Here is a 21629-nt window from a genome sequence, read left to right as displayed (position 1 = left end):
ACAACATAAGTAATATCTGGCCTTGTGATAGACAAATATGTAAGTGAACCAATCAGCTGACGGTAAGGAGTGGGATCTTCTAAAGGAGTTTCATCATTGGCTCTCATCTTGGTGTTAATTATTTCTGAAGTCTCCATTTTCTTGTCATCAGTTAGACCAGACCGAGCAATAATGTCAGATGCAAGCTTCATCTGAAATAAGACTTACCCCCTTGGAGAATATGTCACCTCAATCCCTAGAAAATACCTTAGAAAATCAAGGTCAGATATATCAAAATTTTCTTTGAGAATATTCTTAATAAGAGCAATGTCTTTTTTATCATTTTCAGTGATGATCATATCATTCACATACAACAATAAGATAGTAATGTGATCTCCTACAGTCTTCACAAACAAAACAATATCAGTATAACAAGAGGAAAAACCATTAGCAAGAACTACTTTGCTAAATAAATCATACCAAGCTTTTAGAGCTTGTTTGAGACCATAAAGAGCCTTGTTAAGTTTTAGAACATTTTCTTTACCAATATCAAGATCCGGTGGAAGATCCATAAACACTTTTTCACTAAGATTCTCATTTAAAAAAGCATTTTTAACATCAAGTTGATAGATAGGCCATTGTTTGATGGATGCTAAAGCAATTAAAGTTCGTACACTTGTCATCCTAGCTATCGGAGCAAAAGTTTCCTCATAGTAGACTCCATATTCTTGGGCGTATCCCTTAGCAACCAACCTTGCTTTATATCTTTCTAATGTTCCATCACTTTTAATTTTGACCTTTGACCTTATATATCCATCTACACCCAATAGCCTTTTTGCCTAATGGTTGACTTACTATGGTTCAAGTATTTGCCTTCTTGAGAGCTTCTAGTTTTAATGTCATAGCGTCAATCCTATGTGAGTGTTGCATAGCTTCTTTAAAATTAGAAGGTTCATCATAGGAGTGTATCATCATTAAGCAAGTTCTATATATTGAAGAAAAAGAGTCATGTGACACGAATTTTTGAGGTCTACTATTTCTAGAGGATCGCCTAAGTTGTGTTTCTTCAACTTGATCTTCTAAGGAGAGAACTTGAGAGTATCTATCAAAAGCATTTTGGTGTTCATTTCCCTCACACCGAGCATAAACATGAATGTCATTAGGGTTCTCACTATGAGAATCATCAATTATGGGAGACAAACCATCAATTTGATTGTCATCACAAATTAAATCATTGTTAGACTTAGTTCTAGGTACTAAGTCAAATAGTAAAGAGTAATCAACTTCTTCTTTAGACTTTTGAATTTCAAAACCATTTTGTTCTTCAAAGAAGGTTACATTCCTAAAGACATGGAGTTTATTGTTTTGTATATTATAACATCTATAACCTTTTTTATTCTCACCATAGCCAATAAAAGCAGATTCAAGAGCTTTTGGTGATAGTTTATCTTGTCCTTGAAAGAGAACGTAACACTTGCAACAAAAAATTCTTAGTCTCTTAAAATCCGGAGATATTTTCAACAATTTTTCAAAAGGAGAAATATTTTTAAGAGAGGAGGAAGGCATATTGTTCCATCACTTTTAATTTTGACCTTTGACCTTATATATCCATCTACACCCAATAGCCTTTTTGCCTAATGGTTGACTTACTATGGTTCAAGTATTTGCCTTCTTGAGAGCTTCTAGTTTTAATGTCATAGCGTCAATCCTATGTGAGTGTTGCATAGCTTCTTTAAAATTAGAAGGTTCATCATAGGAGTGTATCATCATTAAGCAAGTTCTATATGTTGAAGAAAAAGAGTCATGTGACACGAATTTTTGAGGTCTACTATTTCTAGAGGATCGCCTAAGTTGGGTTTCTTCAACTTGATCTTCTAAGGAGAGATCTTGAGAGTATCTATCAAAAGCATTTTGGTGTTCATTTCCCTCACACCGAGCATAAACATGAATGCCATTAGGGTTCTCACTATAAGAATCATCAATTATGGGAGACAAACCATCAATTTGATTGTCATCACAAATTAAATCATTGTTAGACTTAGTTCTAGGTACTAAGTCAAATAGTAAAGAGTAATCAACTTCTTCTTTAGACTTTTGAATTTCAAAACCATTTTGTTCTTCAAAGAAGGTTACATTCCTAAAGACAAGGAGTTTATTGTTTTGTATATTATAACATCTATAACCTTTTTTATTCTCACCATAGCCAATAAAAGCAGATTCAAGAGCTTTTGGTGATAGTTTATCTTGTCCTTGAAAGAGAACGTAACACTTGCAACAAAAAATTCTTAGTCTCTTAAAATCCGGAGATATTTTCAACAATTTTTCAAAAGGAGAAATATTTTTAAGAGAGGAGGAAGGCATATTGTTCCATCACTTTTAATTTTGACCTTTGACCTTATATATCCATCTACACCCAATAGCCTTTTTGCCTAATGGTTGACTTACTATGGTTCAAGTATTTGCCTTCTTGAGAGCTTCTAGTTTTAATGTCATAGCGTCAATCCTATGTGAGTGTTGCATAGCTTCTTTAAAATTAGAAGGTTCATCATAGGAGTGTATCATCATTAAGCAAGTTCTATATGTTGAAGAAAAAGAGTCATGTGACACGAATTTTTGAGGTCTACTATTTCTAGAGGATCGCCTAAGTTGGGTTTCTTCAACTTGATCTTCTAAGGAGAGATCTTGAGAGTATCTATCAAAAGCATTTTGGTGTTCATTTCCCTCACACCGAGCATAAACATGAATGCCATTAGGGTTCTCACTATAAGAATCATCAATTATGGGAGACAAACCATCAATTTGATTGTCATCACAAATTAAATCATTGTTAGACTTAGTTCTAGGTACTAAGTCAAATAGTAAAGAGTAATCAACTTCTTCTTTAGACTTTTGAATTTCAAAACCATTTTGTTCTTCAAAGAAGGTTACATTCCTAAAGACATGGAGTTTATTGTTTTGTATATTATAACATCTATAACCTTTTTTATTCTCACCATAGCCAATAAAAGCAGATTCAAGAGCTTTTGGTGATAGTTTATCTTGTCCTTGAAAGAGAACGTAATACTTGCAACAAAAAATTCTTAGTCTCTTAAAATCCGGAGATATTTTGAACAATTTTTCAAAAGGAGAAATATTTTTAAGAGAGGAGGAAGACATTTGATTTATGAGATAAGTTGCGGTAAGAATGGCTTCAGCCCAAAAGTTTTTTGGAACACCTTTTGAAACAAGAAGAGTCCTTGTTGTATCAATGAGATGCCTATGCTTCCTCTCGGCAAGACCATTTTGTTGAGGGGTTTTTGGACAAGACTTTTTATGTGTAATTCCATTTAGTTTGAAATAGTTTTGAAATTCCTTTGACATATATTCTCCTTCGGAATCGGACCTAAAAATAGCTATGTTGCTTTGAAATTGATTTTGAATAAGAGCATGAAATTCTTTAAAATTAGAGAAAGCATCGGATTTATTTTTAATAAAATACACCCATGTGTATCTAGTAAAGTCATCAATAAAGATAACATAATATGAATAACCTCCTTTGGATATGACGGGTGCCGGTCCCTATACATCGAAATGCACTAGTTCAAATGGTTTTTTGGAAACAAATTTATTATGTGAATACAAAAGCGGATGCATTTTTCCAAGGATACAATCATTGCAAGTAAATGATTTTTCATTACAAAATTTTTGCAAGAATGAAAAGAGATATAATTTGGAAATGCTAGGATGACCAAGCCTCTTATGCCAAGTCTCAACATCTTTAGTTTGAACATGATTACAAAATGATTTGGATGACAAAGACAAAAAATCCATATAATATAGGTCTCCTCTTCTATGGCCTTGCCCAATCTGCTTCTCGGACCGAAGATCCTGCACATAGCAATGGGTTGGTGAAAAAGAGACACTACATCCAAAATCGGTGATTTGAGAAACCGAAAAAAGATTTAAATTAAGTTTTGGAATAATTCTTATTTTTGGAACATAAAACTCTTTGTTTTGGCCATAAACTTTCTCAAGATTTCCTATTCCTTCAACATCTAGTGATGTTCCATCGGCGGTGAAAACAAAAGATTTAAAAGTATTGAGACTTGGTTTTGATAAAAGAGATGCATTTGAAGTCATATGGAAAGAGACACCCGAATCAAGAATCCAAGAGGACATACCTGGGATTGATGATATTGCGGCACCGAAAGTGAAAGGTGTGGAGAAGTTGATTCTCATGAATTATTGGAGAGCTTCAGTGAATTGTATAATAGAGTCTTTTATGTCTCCATCCTTATGGTTTTTCATTTGAGATGCTTGAAGTCTTTCCAACGGAAGCCACCTTTTTTTTTCAACTTAGGACAATCCGGTCGAACATGACCCGGTTCATTGCAGTGATGGCAAATAATCTTTCTTCCACCACCATTATTATTTTTCCAAAAGTGAGGTGGCTTATAAGTCCTCACATTGTTTTTCGGTCTTGAAACCGCATGTACTTCATCAATATCTTTTTTTAAGGCCAAGAGAGTTTGTTCTTGGCATAAATCCGCTAATATTTCACTAAGAGGGGTAGAATCCCTATGAAGAAGAGACCCTCTTAATTGTTCGAATTCGGGATGAAACCCATGAATAAATTGAAAGAATATCTCTCTTTTCATTTGCTCTTGCCTCATGACAATAGCACTTCCTTCCTATTGAAGTTTGAGAAGGGTGATTTCATCCCATAAAGAGGATAGAGCACTATAGTAGTCTCTAATACTCATATCCCCTAGCTTAGTTTCTCTTATTTTTTCTTGCAAGAAAAAATGTCTAGCAAGGTCTCGTTGAGTATGCATACCTTTCATAAAAACCAAGTTTCGTTTGCTCTCTTGCATTTTGCAAGATTAGCACATATTTTGAGTTCCACATTGTTCATGAACCATGGCAATATCCTGGCGTGCTCACTTTCCCAATCTTCCATCTTAGATTGGTATTCTTGAATAGCTTTGGCCTTCTCTTCTTCATTAAAGGCCTTCTCTTCATTTCCCTCCTTTGTAAGATTTAGTTGTGGTTTTGGAACGGTTCCACACACATAACCCCAAAGTTTTTTACCTTTGAGATTATTTTCCATGGCGGCTGCCCACATCCTATAATTTGTTTCATTCAACTTGAAAGAAAAATCAATCTTTGAATCTTTGTCCACCATTTCAGAAAAGAGTGATGAAGAGCAAAAAATAAGATGATAAAATACATTACTCTTGAGAAGTCTTCAAATAGAGCTTTCACAAGCAAGGCTCTGATACCATGTCACAAAATATAAAAGTCACAAAGTGACTAGCAAATGTACAAGCACTGAAGCAAAGAGCCACTAATGGGCAAAAATACAATAAGCCACTAAGTGGCAAAAACACAAAGAGAGAAAAAAAAATATTGATCTTCTATTGAGAATAGCTTCCAAGAAGCTTGAGAATACATGGGGCATGCCCCTTTATTTATAGACAAAATGGGACCCAAGGAGGGGCTCCCATAGAGTCATTGGAGCCCCTCCGACGGTCATATTTATGACCGTTGAAGGGGTCCAACGACTTTATGGTAGGACCCCTTTAAAATGAAGTGAGGATCTTCCACAAAAGTACTTAGATCCGCAAGAGAGAGTGTTTAAAGAGACACTTGAACATAACCCTTAAAAAGGGTATAATGGAAATAAAAAGAAATAAAAATAATCTTTATTGAAAATGCTTAAGAAGCATTAAGTTACAAGAGGGGCTGCACCCCTATATATACAAGTGGGACCCCTATATATACAAGTAGGAAGAGAAGATCTCTTAAGGAGCTCTCCTTGTAGCCGTTGGACTAGTCCAACGGTTACCTTTCTAGTTAAGTTCCAAGTGGAACTTAACTAGATAAGGTATGTTTAGTTCTATTAGAACTAGACACTAAAAGAACTAAAGAAAAATACAGAAAAATAAAAGTTAAAAAATACATAAATATATATAATAATAATATGAATATTATTATATATATTTTACATTTTAACACTCTCCCTCAAACTTACGGTACAATGATCGAAAGTTTGTCTAAGAGGAAGTGAAATATGGGAGCAGCGAGAGGCTTTGTAAAGAAGTCTGTTAACTGATATTCTGAAGTAACATATGGCAGATCAATTGTCCCATGTAGATATTCCTCTCCGACGATGTGTTTGGTGTGTTCGTGAAATGTTATGTTGCTTGCAATGTGGATCACACTCTTGTTGTCGCAACACATTCGTGAAGCTTTTGTTGCTTCAGCTCTCATGTCAGCAAGCAAACGTCAAATCCAAACTACTTCCATAGTCGTGGTTGTCATGGCTCGGTATTCAGCTTCGGTGGATGAGAGAGAGACCTTCTTCTGTTTTTTGCACGTCCACGAGATTAAAGATTCGTCTGTTATTGAGATCACATCCCCAATCAGCATCAGTATATGCAATTAAATCAAGTGAGGAAGAGGAAGACAAGAAAAGTCCTCGTGAAAGAGAGAACTGGATGTATCTGATAATATGCATGAGTGCTCCCATGTGAACAGAGGTGGGAGCATGTTGAAACTGGCTTGCTGTGTGAACAACATGTGATATGTCTGGCCTGGTAATGGATAGATAAGAAAGTGCCCCGACAAGCTGTCTGTAAGGAGTAGGGTTTTTAAGAAGTTCTCCATCATCAATCTTCATTTTAACATTAACAACTTCTGGAGTGTCTACTTTCTTATCATCTGTAATTCCAGACTTGGAAACAATGTCAAGAGCAAATTTAGTCTGAGATAATAAATATCCCCTAAGAGAATAGGCGACTTCAATGCCTAAAAAATATCTCAATAAACCTAAATCAGTCATTTCAAAGTGAGATTTGAGAAGTGTTTTGATGTTTTCAACTCCCTATTTATCGCTTCGGGTGATGATCATATCATCCACATATAGAAAAAGCACAATAATACTTGCATCAGAATTCTTAATAAACAAAGCAGTGTCAGTAAAACATAATTGAAAACCAATATCAAGTATAACACGACTAATCCTATCATACCAAGCTTTTGGTGCTTGTTTAAGGCTATAAAGAGTTTTTTCTAAGCAAAGGGTTTTACCCTTAGGAATACTAAGACCTGAAAGGGCTTTCATGTACACTTCTTCAACTAGCTATACATTTAGAAATGCATTTTTGACATCCATCTAAAATATGAATCATTTTTTGATGGGAGCTAAGGCAATTAAGGTCCTGACTGTTGTCATATGAGCAACAAGGGCAAAGGTTTCTTCATAATCAATGCCATATTCTTGAGCATAACCTTTGGCTATTAATCGTGCTTTATATCTTTCAAGAGTGCCATCACTCTTGGTTTTAACCTTATAAACCCATCGACATCCTATAGGTTTCTTGCCTAGAGAAAAGTCTTGTATAGTCCATGTAGAAGCCTTTTCGAGTGCATTTAACTCAACTTTCATGGCTTATATCAATTTGACATCATTTTTTGCTTGAAAGTATGTAGATGGTTCCTCATATGAGTGAATTAATGCAATAATTGCCCTATATGTAGGTGAGAAGGATTTGTATGATACAAATTTTCCCGGAGGCCTCGAGACTCGGGATGACCGTCTGGTTGGAATGTCAGGATATCTTTCAAGTGCATATGGAAAATTAGGCTCTTGTCGTCTGAAATATTGTATACTAGTGTCTCTATGAACTTTTTCATTGTCAACATTATGATCAAGATCAATAATACCTTGATCATTATCAAAGTTATAGTCAAGATCATATTCATCAGATTTTGATGTCAGATCTAACAAAAAAGAGTAAAGAGTACTCAGTGACGTCCTTTGGTTTTTCAAAATCAAAGAAGATCTCTTTTTCTAAAAAAGAAACATTTCTTGATACATATAATCTATCATTCTTTAAGTCAAGACACCTATAACATTTTTTATTTTCGGCATATCCTGAAAAGGCACAGGGAATCGCACGAGGAGAAAATTTATCATTTTTGTCCATAAATATAAAACACTTGCATCCAAATATTCTCAGTCTAGAGTAATCTGGAGAAAGGTTCACAAGTTTTTCAATTGGAGTTATATTTTGCAAAGAAGAGAATGTCATCCTATTAATCAGATAGATGGCAGTTAAGGCAGCCTCTGCCCAAAAAAATCTTTTGGGACTTGATTTTCTATTAATAAAGTCTTAGTGGTTTCCATAATATGGTGATGTTTACCAGCCCATTTTGTTGAGGTGTGTATGGACAAGACCTTTGATGTGTGATGCCATGTAAGTTAAGGTAATTTTTAAAATCTTTAGACAAAAATTCTCCCCCTAAATTTGTGCGGAAAATGGAAATATCATTTTGAAACTTGTTTTTAACCATATTATGAAATGTCTGAAAGTATGAAAATACTTCAGACTTATGTTTAAGAAAGTAAATTCATGTATGCCTGAAAAAATCAACGACAAAGATAACATAATAGGCAAATCCACCTTTAGAAATTATTGGTGCTGGACCCCAAACATCCGGGTGTACTAATTCAAGTGGTCTTGAAGAAATAAAAGTTTTGTTCTGAAATGGTAATCTTTTCATTTTGTCAAGAATACAATATTTACAAGTAAATGTTTTAGTTACAAAATTTTCATAGATTTGAAAAATGTTGGATTTTGGCTATATGTGGATGACCTAGTCTTTTGTGCCACAACTCCAACCCATTTTTCTGAATGTTATAACAAAAGGCATTCTTTGGCATTTCCAAAAAAACCATGTAATAGAGTCCTCCCTCTCTATGGTCTGCCCCAATCAGCTTTCCTGACTGGCGATCATGTACCCAACAACCATGAGAAGAAAATGAAATATTACACACATGGTCAGATATTTGAGAAACGGATAAAAGATTTAAATTTAATTTGGGAATATATCTAACTTCTAGGATAAAAAAATTCTTAGTTTTATGAATTTTTGCAAAATTTCTTATTCCTTCTATTTCAAGAGAAGTTCCATCAGTTGTAAAAACTTTTGACACACTTATTTTATTTTTAACACATTCAAATATACTTTTATCATTTGAAGTCATATGGAATGAAGCACCATAGTCAAGAAGCCAAGAGAAGTTACCTGGATCGGAAAAAGATAAAGCAGTTGCCCCGGTCGAAGCTTCAGATGAAGAAGAAGCTCCGTTGATGAGAGGTTGGAGAATCTTCATTAGCTGAGCCATAGAAACTGGTGCATCTTGATCTTTGGTCTCCGATCCAGCAATCGCAACTCTCTTTTCTCTGAGCTCCTTAAGCTTGGGACACTGAGGCTTGTAGTGTCTTGGTTCATGCCAATGATGGCAAATAACCTTTTTCTTGTCATAGTCACCACTTTATTGGTTAAAATGTGGTGGTCTATAAGATCGCACATGATTCCCAGGTCTAAATACAACTATAATGAAATCATCTTCAGTCTTTGGAGTATTCTTCTTGATTCTGTTTTCTTCCATAGTTAGTTCCTCTATAGTATCGATAATAGAGGAAACTTTTCCCCGATGAAGAAGAGACGATTTAGTCGACTCGAATTCCGGTCATGGACCGTTTACAAATTGATAAAAATGCTCCATGTCAAGTTGCTTTTGACAGAGCTCAATATCATCGGGACAATGTCATTTTGGCTCTAAAATAGCTAATTCACCCCAAAGTTCGGGCAATTCATTGTAGTATTCTCGTATAGTTTTGTCACTTTGAGTCATTGATCTAACCTTTTCTTGAAGATTGCACACGTGCAATATCTTTGAGGGAATACATATTTTTAAGGTATTCCCATGCCTTATCGGCATGCTCAAATTTGGCGAGACTAGAGCATTTTTTGATGTCAACGCTACTGATTAGCCATGACATGATTTTAGCATGCCCTATTCTCCATTCCTTCTAACTTTTTTCATAGTTGGCTAAGGCTTTGCATTTCTCTCCTTCGGTTAAATGAACTTTTTTATCACCTTCCATTTTGGTGAGAACAAGTTTAGGTTCTTAATCAGAACCATCTACTATGCCCCATAGCCCTTTGCCCCATATGTGGTGCTTCATTATCGAAGCCCACATTACATAATTTGTGTCGTTTAGCTTCATGGGTATGATGGTGATTTTATCATGATCATCCATCTTTTACAAGGGTGATAAAATGCAGGAGGGAAACAACAACAAAAAATAAAGAGAAGAAAGAGAGAGTAAAAGAAAGCAAACACAATATTTTGTTGTAAACGAGTCTTCTTTTCTCTCCTTCCTTCAAAAGAAGCTTCAAGAGCCACAACCAAGGTGATAAAACACCTTTGCAAGCTTGGCACGGAAAATGAGGCAAGAAATCTTCACAATGTAGGATGAACCTTGCTCTGATACCATGAAATGAAGTGAGGATCTTCCACAAAAGTACTTAGATCCGCAAGAGAGAGTGTCTAGAGAGACACTTGAACATAACCCTTAAAAAGGGTATAATGGAAACAAAAAAAATAAAAATAATCTTTATTGAAAATGCTAAAATGCTTAAGAAGCATTAAGTAAGTTACAAGAGGGGTTGCACCCCTATATATACAAGTGGGAAGAGGAGAGCTCTTAAGGAGCTCTCCTTGTAGCCATTGGATTGGACTAGTCCAACGGTTACCTTTCTAGTTAAGTTCCAAGTGGAACTTAACTAGGTAAGGTATGTCTAATTCTATTATATATATATATATATATATATATATATATATATATATATATATATATTACATTTTAACACCCTCCAATGATGAAAAGGAAAAAAGAAAAGGAGAAAAAGAAAAAGGAAAAAAATAAAGAAAGAAAAGAAAAACATATTCCAAGAGGAATATGCGTGTTATAAGGAAAAGACTATTTTACCCCTAGTGGATATATATATATATATAGGAAGTACAATACAATTTAACTGTACAGTACCACCATAGAAGCACCATATAGGATAGAAACTTCTGGAGGTAAAACCCAAAGCAAAAGAACTGGAGCTTGCATTGTTGAGGGCAATATGATTACAATATCACTAGGCCCCAACTGGAAAGGTATACAAACTTATGGGTACGAACTAGATTATTAGCTTTCAGAGCAACATCACTCACATTAGAAGAGGTCTTCTCCAATGGAAGGCTACTAAATTTCCACAAGTGAATGTGGAAAAGGTGAGGCTGCAAAATGGATTCATGGATTGCAGAAGGGTTTAGAAGTATAATGCAAATGATCGTACTTCATTGAATGAGTAGCATTTCAATCACGTTGCCCATCTAGCAAAATGGATGTGAAAAGTCATTTTTCTGATAGTCACATTTTAACACAAAATGGAGCATCCGTGTGCTTATCAAAATATATTTTAATATTTGAATTTATTGGTTCAAAGTCTGCTCCATGGTAAATGATCCATAATAAACCCATGTATATGGTCAGATCTACATAAAAAATTCATTAGTGAGATTCTACTTGCCAATACCAAATTTGTGGTGCACTCATCTTCAACAAAAACTATATACAAAACACACACACACACACATATATATATATATACATGTCATAAACCATGCAGAAATCCATTTAATTGGACTCAACGCGCCAGTGTAAGCAATAGCTAGTAACTCAATATAGCATAACCTATGCGGGGGTTGAATGGAATGAAAAAAAAATGCATGCATGAATGCACACATGAGAAAAAAAGGGGAGGAAGAAGGTTTATGGCACTGCAACTACAAAATTGAAAAAGTTTATCTAATGTGAATTCAGCCATGCATACCATGACGGTGCTTAGTGATTCCATAAGAGTGTATTCCCTCGGCAATTTCAGTATACAAATTTGCCTCCTTTGCACCACGTCCTACAAGAATGTTCCACAACGCAATCCTGTAAGTTTATTAAAAAAATAAAATTGCATAGTCAACAAAGAAAAGTGAAATTATTAAGTATCAAACACATATTATAAGGGAAATAAAGCCTTAAACATCAAATAAAACATGATTAAAAAGACCAAAAAAAAAACTACAACATCTAAAAGCAAAACAACTCCGCCTGTGTAGTTATACACTGCCGATCCCAAGCCCGGATAAAGGAGGAGGGTTGCGGTAGGCCTGTGACAGCCAACATAAAAACTTTGTCATATCCTATGAAAATGAACCAATATGAGAATTTCGTTGGGGCGTTCTCTACTGAGCGACGCGCTGTACTCTCTAGGCCCGGAGGCAGTGATAAATGTGCAAGGGTTGCTAGGTCGTCGCCCAGAAGCGACGCGTCACACCGGCGCCCGGGTGTGGTGTCAAATAGGCAAGGGTTCCCTCACTTTGTTGGACGGGTGGGGGTAAAGAAGTTAGTCCAAGACCATAAAATTAGGTTAGCCACTTGGAACATAGGGTCTTTAACTGGTAAGTTGGTAGAGTTAGTAGATGTTATGTGTAGGAGAAAGATTGATATTTTATGTCTTCAAGAGACCAAATGGGTAGGTGAGAAAGCTAAAGTGATAGAACCTTGGGGATATAAGATTTGGTATACAGGAATAAATAGGAATAGGAATGGAGTAGGGATTGCTATGAGTCGTCAGTTTATAGATAATGTAGTTGAGGTCCGTAGGAAGGGTGATAGAATTTTACTTATTAAATTAGTATTAGGTACGGATATTATTAATATTATTAGTGTTTATGCACCTCAAGTAGGTTTAGATGATTCCATTAAGCATCAATTTTGGGAAGATTTAGATGGAGTAGTACAAGAGACATCTTATGGAGAAAAGCTTTTCATCGGCGGTGACCTTAATGGACATGTAGGCATTAGTAGGGATGGATTTGAGAATATCCATGGAGGCTATGGTATAGGAGAAAGAAATGAAAGTGGAGAAAGGATTTTAGATTTTTGTTTGTCCTATGATATGATCTAAGCAAACACTTGGTTTAGGAAGAGGGAGTCTCACCTAGTAACATTTAAAAGTGGGGTTAATACGAGTCAGATAGATTTTTTCCTACTTAGAAAGAGAGATAGGGGTTGTTGCATCGATTGTAAGGTTATACCAGGAGAAAGTGTAGCTACACAACATAGAGTCTTAATTTTAGATCTTAGAATTAGACAATGCCGCAAAAGGGATAGACATAGGATAGATCCTAGAATTAAGTGGTGGGCACTGAAAGGAGCTAAACAAGGAATGTTTGTAGAGCACGTAGTTAAGGAAGTTGATTGGTGTCTCGAGGAGGATTCAGAATCAATGTGGAATAAGATAGCGGGTGGTATGAGAAAAGTAGCTAAGGAGGTATTGGGTGAGTCTAAAGGCGGTGCACCACTAGGTAAGGATACATCATGGTGGAACGAGGATGTCAAATTAGCTATTAAGGTTAAAAGAGAGTGTTATAGAAATCTAAGTAAGAGTCGTGATAATGAGAATTTGGAGAAGTATATGATAGCAAAGAAGGAAGCTAAAAAAGTTGTTCGAAACGCGAGGGCTAAGGTATATAAGGAGGTTTATGACAAGTTGGATACCAAAGAAGGCGAGAAGGATATTTATAGGCTTGCAAAGATGAGAGATAGGAAATCGAAGGATTTGGGTATGGTTAGATGTATCAAAGATGAAACGCAAAGGGTTTTAGTCAAAGATGAGGAGATTAAGGAGAGATGGAAAGATTATTTTGATAAGCTATTTAATGATAGTCATGCTCAAGATCTTGGAGACTTCTTCATTCCTTTTCATGAGATAAATCGTGACTTCATGCGCAAGATTCAAAAGAAAGAAATTGCAGAGGCTTTGAAGAAAATGAAATCAAGAAGGGCAGTTGGCCCAGATGGTATACCTATCGAGGCTTGGAAATGCTTGGGAGAGAAAGGTTTAGAATGGTTGACAAATCTTTTTAACTTGATTTGGCGAACAAATAAGATGCCTAATGAGTGGAGGAAGAGTACTTTGGTGCCTTTATATAAGAATAAGGGTGATATACAAGATTGCACAAACTATCGTGGTATAAAACTCATGAGTCATACTATGAAACTTTGGGAGAGGGTGATTGAGTCTAGGTTGAGGAAGGTTGTCATGATATCGGAGAATCAATTTGGTTTTATGCCTGGAAGATCAACTATGAAAGCTATACATCTTCTTAGACAACTTATTGAAAGATATAGAGAGAGGAACAAAGATTTGCATATGGTTTTTATTGATTTAGAGAAGGCATACGATAGAGTACCTAGGGACGTTCTCTGGTGGACAATGATGAAGAAAGGTGTTTCTCTCAAGTACATTAGTATAATTAAAGATATGTATGAAGGAGTAGTAACCAATGTCCGCACTTGTGGAGGGGTGACAACCAATTTTCCGATAACGGTTGGGTTACATCAAGGATCTGCTTTAAGCCCTTTCCTATTTGCGATAGTGATGGATGAGCTTACGAGATCAATTCAAGAAAATGTACCGTGGTGTATGTTGTTTGCTGATGATATTGTTTTGATTGATGAGTCTAGAGCTGGGGTTAATGCTAAGTTAGAATTATGGAGACAGACATTGGAAGCTAGAGGTTTTAAGTTGAGTAAGAGTAAGACTGAATATATGGAATGTCGGTTTAGTAAGCAACGAAGTAGTGATGGGAGTGTAGTGAAGCTTGGTGAGCAAGATATACCGGTGAATGATTATTTCAAATATTTGGGATCCATCATTCAAAAGTATGGAGAAATTGATGGAGATGTAAATCATAGGATAAAGGTTGGGTGGATGAAATGGAAAAGTGCTACTGGAGTGCTGTGCGATCGTAGAATGCCATTGCGGTTGAAGGGAAAGTTTTATAGGACGACTATTAGACCTGCTTTACTATATGGTACGGAATGTTGGGCTGCCAAGAGACATCATATTCAAAAAATGAGTGTAGCTGAGATGCGGATGCTTAGATGGATGTGTGGAAATACAATAAAAGATAAGATTCGGAACGAAGAGATACGTAAGAAGGTAGGTGTTGCACCCATTGAAAATAAGATGCGAGAGAATCGTTTACGGTGGTTTGGACATATTCGGCGAATGCCTAATGATGCTCCAGTTAGAAGGTTGGAGAAATGGGAAAATATATTAGTTAAAAGAGGTCGGGGTAGGCCTAGGAAGACTTGGATGGAGATGATAGGAAAGGATATGAATGCTTTGAACCTCACCGAGGACATGGCGTTGGATAGAAATGATTGGAGGAAAAGGATTCATGTGGAAGACCCAAAATGAATTTCTTTTTTGGTTCATATCGCTGACCCCAATTGTTTTGGGATGAAGGCGTAGTTGTTGTTGTTGTTGTTGTTGTTGTATCTAAAAGCAAAACATAGAACCAGATTAGTGGGAAATTGACCCTTACATGAACCACTTACTCCAGATTAGTGAGTATGGGCTGCTCAAGTGTGTTTTCTATAATGTGAGATTTTTGTGGTTCAAGGCCAGTTAGGGCTTTGGGTTTCTTCGTAACACCGAGTCAAGGGTCTTTGGGTGGGGCTGTAATTTTTCATGCGATGAGTTCATGAATTCTTGTTATGGGTAGAGCCCCAAATGTTCTGTTCGGAACTCTAGCAGTGATCGGTAGATTATAGAGATCAGCATGCATGCATTTTGTGGTTCAACCTGTATAATCTCAGGGGAACTCAGCAGTGGTTTGATTTGTTGTTCACGGCATGGTGGTTAGGCCTACCAAACTCTGTGATCATTATTTTGAATGTGGCACTGCATGGATGGCATTGTGCTACTGTTCACTTAGGGGTGGGCAACAGGCCAGGCCAGTCCAGCCTGCTAATGGATCAGGCCGTTGACCTGGCCTGGCCATGTCATACCTCGGCCTGCTGGCAAATGCTCAACCCACGGCCCGCCCATTAGGCCTGTGGGCATAATTGGCCCTGGCCAGGCTCAGAATATATATATATATATATATATATATATATATATATATATATTGTTTGTTTATATGTATATAAAGATTTACATACACGATCTGTTTGATATTCATTTTCTGTGGGAAAAGTTCCGGCAGGTAACCCCCCCATCCCCCGCTCTCTCCTATTCTTAGTTTGGTGCAGAGCACCGGCACATTACTAGTAAAACCTTAAGCATCTAATAAAACATGATTACAAAGACCAAAAAAGAAACTACAGCATCTAAAAGCAAAACATAGAACTAGATTAATGGGAAATTGACCCTTACCTGCACCACTCACTCCAGATTTTGCATCAATAATAATATTTCTCACTTCAATCAGCCGAGCCTGGAGAAAATCAAAAGACCAACCAATGACAAAATCAAACACAATAAACTCCCATTAACACTTATGTTACATGAGTAGGATAAATCACAAAAGCAAGACAAAAATAATGAGAACAAGCAATCGATGTTTGCCCAGATGCAACAACACGTTGAGTGATTCAATTGGTTATTGTAGATTGTAGGCACTAGATCAACACTTCCATTCAAAAACCTTTTAAAGGGTAACAATGTTGTTGTCATGCATAAGCAACAGAAGGCAAAAACAATCAATGTCAAAGATGAGCACCCCAAATATAACAGAAGAGTATGTACATAAAGTGAACACAAAATGCTCTTTACCTTGATATCCTGCTGCAGATAAATGTTAATAAGATTCAGTTAAACAACAAAACTGGAACATCTGTTTGAATGTGTGGCATAAATCTCAATGAGTCAGTGGAATACTGTAAGCTCCAACCGAGGGAACGATTGCGAAATTTTAGTAGTAACTTTAACCATGAACTCTTAAGACAGACCTACAAACTAAGCTCACTTATTTATTTATTTGAAATGAGACATTTTTATTTATTTCTCGTCACTTTTAAAAAAGTGAGAAAAACAAAAACAGAGCAGAGAAATCTTGATCGATGATCATATCAACCTGAGCAATCAGATCACTCCCACTGATCCACATGCATGCCCGCACACACACACACATGCAGATTTTATTGTCTATTGAGTTCTAAGATGCAAAAGTGACAAAAAGTTTGAATTTCATACTCCAAGTCCCTTTTTGAATAGTAGATTAACTATACTTCAAACTAGCATTGGAATTTGAAGGAGAAGTAATGAAATGCAAAAAAGAGGCAGAATAATTGTTTGCATTATCGCTAGGCAGTCATATAGTGCTTTAGAATGAAAGACTGATAACCTTTAGCAAAGGAACAAGAGGGAGCTGAATAGATGTTGGGTAGCAACCAGGATTAGCAACAAGACGTGCATTTTGGATTTCTTCCCTTGAAATCTCTGTTAATCCATATACAGCTTCTTCCTGATGATTAAAAGCATACCCGTACCAATAAAACAAAACAAAGAGAATATCAGTAGCTTTTCAAGCAACAAGCCTACCAGCCAGAATAAATAAGAAGATTCGCAATGTTCACCACCAGACAAAAATGTGAAGGAATAGAATGCTGTCATACAACTAAATACGGTACAGAAAATGTGAATTAGAAACTCTTAGCAACTTAACTTGCTTTTATGCCTACAGCTCATCCCTATAAAAGAAAAGTACCAAACACATACCAAGTTGAGATAAATATCAGTTGCAATACTGAAGATATAGCAGAACTCCTTAATAAAGAAAAAGACATGCCACAGAAAAATTTTCCTTAAACACAATTCAAACATTTTGGTGAGAAAATATAGAGTTCACAAGCACACATGCATGGACGTGCAGTCGTGCACGATATGAAAATGAAACCAACTACTACTTATAGATGGGAAATATTCACTACACGGGTGACTAGTACTAGATATCCTCCAAAATTGTAGTTTTAGGAAAAAGACGATCCACTAAAAATAGATCCCTATGGAATCATCAAACTCATCAAGCCTTGTCCTGTATACAAGGTGTTGGCTTTACAAGGTTTTTTTCTCCAATCATTTCTATCTAGGGCTGAATCCTAGTCACAAACCATAGAATATGCAAGAACATATTTTGTGTTATTGATAATACATATACTCTAGTAACCTCCCTTAGCTTTTTAATATGGTATTGCTTGTTTAATAGATCAGACCCTACAGATATGGTTTCTGTAGTTTATTCAGTGGAAAACATGTGTTAGATTATCAAATTATAGTGTCTAGGCAGGTTTTAAAGAAATCTAAAAATAATGGCCCTATTGCACCAAAACTTGATAGTAAAAGGTATCAGGTTTTTTCATTGAAATTATTTGATTAAAAGCATGTTTTCTAGTAAATAAACAATAACAGATACACCTAAAGGGTCAGATTAAGCAAAAAACACCTCAAATTCTAACCTTTGGCTACACAGGATGGTATTATACAATTATCAGTGGTGCCAAATATATTTCTCCCTTTATTTGCTATAAACAAAGCCAGAAAGAGCACAGTTACCTGCAATTCTGGTGCTCTGTGAGGCTGACCATACCATTCCTCATATTCATCAATATTACGGAGTCGAAAATCCTGCAATGTGTTATCTTACTATCTTAACTTCACAATAAAGTTCAATGACCAAAACTCATAAGAAATTTGAAATGTTTTCAATAGGAGCTGCAAACAAAGCGTACCGCCGAGAGATCAACAATCTTTATCTCCCTTGGAAGACCCTTAATAATTTCCTATAGTAAGAAATCAATGAAAACAGTCCATTTCATTGCATCAGTTAATAGCCGAAACACAAGGATCAATAAGAAAAAAATTTAGATTTCAAGATACTTCTTCAAATAGTCATTTTCTTTTTCACAAATTTCACCATAAAGTAAGGGAAAATGAAAAAGGACCTGTGTTGTTCCATGTGGCAAACAACAAAATACAGCATCAACTTCAGAGAAGTTAGCATCTTTGACAGCAACCAGCTTTGGCAAGTCCTGTAGTTTTAATCAATAAGTAGCTAAGCATTATTCTCTTACGCATGAAGATGAAGACTTTTCAAGTGATAGATCTGGGTAGTCATGAATACCTAGGTCAAAGAAAATTATATTCTGAGGCTGATTACTTTCATAAAAGATGAAATTTATCAGATGCATAGATATTGGACGCTTGAGCATGTATCAGAATATAGTAGTTAAATGAGGGTAACTTACTGCATATACAACACACAAATTATGCAAGTGTGGCTCATACACTACAGAGGACAAATGTCCTGAGTGTGAAATGACAAGTTGACTCCTTACACTAGCAAAATCAACCATAACTTACAAGAATATTCATACTTTACAGCCTATCCAAAATATAAGTCTCAGTTTCCAGCCACTATGTAAAAAACAGAAGGCATAAATTCCAGTTTTGTTTTTCAGTTCAAATTGCTTATATTTGAGAATGTTTCCTCCTGTTTCATGCAATCATGCCTTTACTTGAAACTATAAGGCTTAACACAAGCAGGCCAACCAGATCATCTGAACAATGACTAGACAGCAGTTCAATAACACTTGCAGCAAGAAGTTACAATTTGAAATCAATCAGATAAACTAGCAGACAAACAAAGGACAGAAATATTGTAAATAAGAAAAAGCTAGTGAAAGTAAATATGGAAAAAAAAAAAATAAAACCATAAAATTCATGGTTGTTAGCCCCAACAAAAATGAAGTCTAAGCTTAGTTTCAATAGTATCTAATTCACATCCTACACATGAAACAACAAAATTGAGAACTTGCATAGTGATTTGCTCTTACTTGTGTAATCAAGTGAGGAAACACTGATCCAAGCGATTGACCAGCTTTTCTGTCAGCAGTCATAACTGTGATCCTAAAGTTTGGATGGTTTGCTAAAAGCCTCACAATCTGTTTAAACAAAAACAACCAAATGGAAGCAAATATTGAGAAATAATCACAAATATAGAATTAGACAATTCTTTAGAATTTATAAATATCTCATTCACATAATCTAATTTAATGACAAGGAATAAAAGACAAAAGCTGAGAACCCAATTGTAAGAAGGTTGTCACATAGAGTCAAAACAAGAATAGATAGAGTAGCCTCTTACAACTGGCAACTTTGAAAATCTAAACCTCACTTAAGCTGCACCATCATAAACTACAGCTTTAGTTTCCTATACAAAAACATCATTACAATCATTCAGATAATTTTTTTTTAAAAGAATGTATATTGGAGAAAAGGATGATTGATATAGCGCATGCCAATGCTTTGCAAAAAAATTTGTATTGGACTACGAACATATCTTTGATAGTTAAATATAAAACAGAACCCTACACCTCCAATATGGACTTGTGTGTATATGCGGGCGTCGGTCAGAGAGAGGCCATTATGAAGCCTTATCCCAACTAGTTTTTTTTGCTACGACACACACACACACACACAGAGCCCAGGATAACTGATCGAGGTAAATTCCTGGTTTGCATGTACCCAATCACCAAAAGTCAAGAATAACCATTGGGAAATATTCGGGATTGCTTGTTTACTGTTTCCGTTTCCTGATGATTGAGAAAAATACAAACAATTTGGGCTATTTTTTTATTAATCTAAGCATAATATAGGCTGTTAATCTGCCACAATTAAAGACAACATTTATTGATATATTTATTTCCCGAAAAAAGCATATAATCTAGCTGATAAAAAGAGATGAAATTAAAGATAATTTCCAAACTGTAGTCTAGCAATTGCAATTTAGTTGGCCGCTTTTGTGTAACTCCATCAGAGACCAATCAGGAAAGAACTTGAGCACCTTACCTCAGAACCTGTGTATCCACTAGCTCCGAGCACACCCACCCGAACTATCTCTGCAGATCTTGTACTTTCTAGATTTGTGGAGGGGAAGGTCTGTGAAGACGAAGCTACTGAAGCTCTCACAAGGAGCATGTTTGCATTCAGCTTCCGAATTTTTGGAAGTGCAAAACGGTCAAAACCCTTCCCTCCATTCTGCTATCGTAAATGGAAAAGAAAATGAGCACTACAGGCAAAATCTTAAAAAATAATGCAAAATTTTTAAAAAAAAAATCACAAAAAAGCACAGGACCCTGCGAATGATATTTTCAGATACCGACCTTCCATGTGCATCCATGGTCCAAACGAACTGATCCGAACGTCACAGAGCTCATTTCCGCAATTTGCAACGAAAACCCCTAGGTTAGATCCAAGAGATTCAATCTCAACAACACTATATCAAACTCTTCCCATCCGAAAAAGTAACCGAAAAGAAGCATAAATAGATTTTTACAGTCACTCGAACTTTCTGACAACCTAGCCCTCTCTCCTCAACCAAAAGATACGTACTCCAAGAAAAATCAAAATGCACGAGAAATAGTTTCAGAAACTCGGAAATCATTCGATTTCGCTAGAAGTTTTAAAAGATCCAAAACGAACAAACGGTATTGCTCTCAATTTTACGGTAAGAATCGATTCCCATGCCTACTTAGATCCAAAAATTCCCAAAAGAATTGGAAACTTTGGCATCGCATGATGGATTAATCATTAGATTGAAGGTTGCGGAGAAAATTACCTTTGGAGAATCGGATTCCGCAATGAGAGACGCACTTTTGCGCCGATTTCGCTGAAATCGAATGGAGCGATTATTAAAACGACGGCCCGATGTTCAAGAGTGCTTTCGTGTTGATGGGAAATTACAATATTGCCCTTTTCTTGATTTGGATTCCGACGTGTAATAAAACGTCATGGAAATCTGGACGGTTGAATTTTTTCTGGCGGTCAAGCGGCTTCGTGGTGGGTCCGAGTTAAGTTGTGCCTGCCTGGGTTTATCTAAATCATAAATACTGTAAAAACACAAAAGTATTATA

General features: G+C 36.0%; 1 protein-coding gene across 1 annotated transcript in view; it reads right to left on the bottom strand.

The window, feature by feature from the left end:
- LOC149835097 (putative N-acetyl-gamma-glutamyl-phosphate reductase, chloroplastic) overlaps positions 1–21396 on the bottom strand; it is a 57076-nt gene extending 35680 nt beyond the window's left edge. Inside the window, exons 1-10 of the mRNA XM_090011691.1 lie at positions 21335–21396; positions 20880–20957; positions 20566–20754; positions 19551–19658; positions 18660–18746; positions 18447–18497; positions 18271–18342; positions 17063–17182; positions 16093–16153; positions 11701–11781 (exon numbers count right to left, since the gene is read on the bottom strand). Coding sequence (XP_089867817.1) covers positions 11701–11781; positions 16093–16153; positions 17063–17182; positions 18271–18342; positions 18447–18497; positions 18660–18746; positions 19551–19658; positions 20566–20754; positions 20880–20933 — 823 coding nt within the window. The 5' untranslated portion in view covers positions 20934–20957; positions 21335–21396. The remainder of the gene's footprint in view (positions 1–11700; positions 11782–16092; positions 16154–17062; positions 17183–18270; positions 18343–18446; positions 18498–18659; positions 18747–19550; positions 19659–20565; positions 20755–20879; positions 20958–21334) is intronic.
- Between the last annotated feature and the right edge of the window lie 233 nt (positions 21397–21629).

This window comes from Nuphar pumila, chromosome 6, assembly GCF_984573655.1.
Source record: "Nuphar pumila chromosome 6, dmNupPumi1.hap1.1, whole genome shotgun sequence".
NCBI lineage: Eukaryota > Viridiplantae > Streptophyta > Magnoliopsida > Nymphaeales > Nymphaeaceae > Nuphar > Nuphar pumila.
The sequence above is the reverse complement of the archived record's forward strand: the minus strand, read 5'-3'. Positions and strand labels throughout refer to the sequence as shown.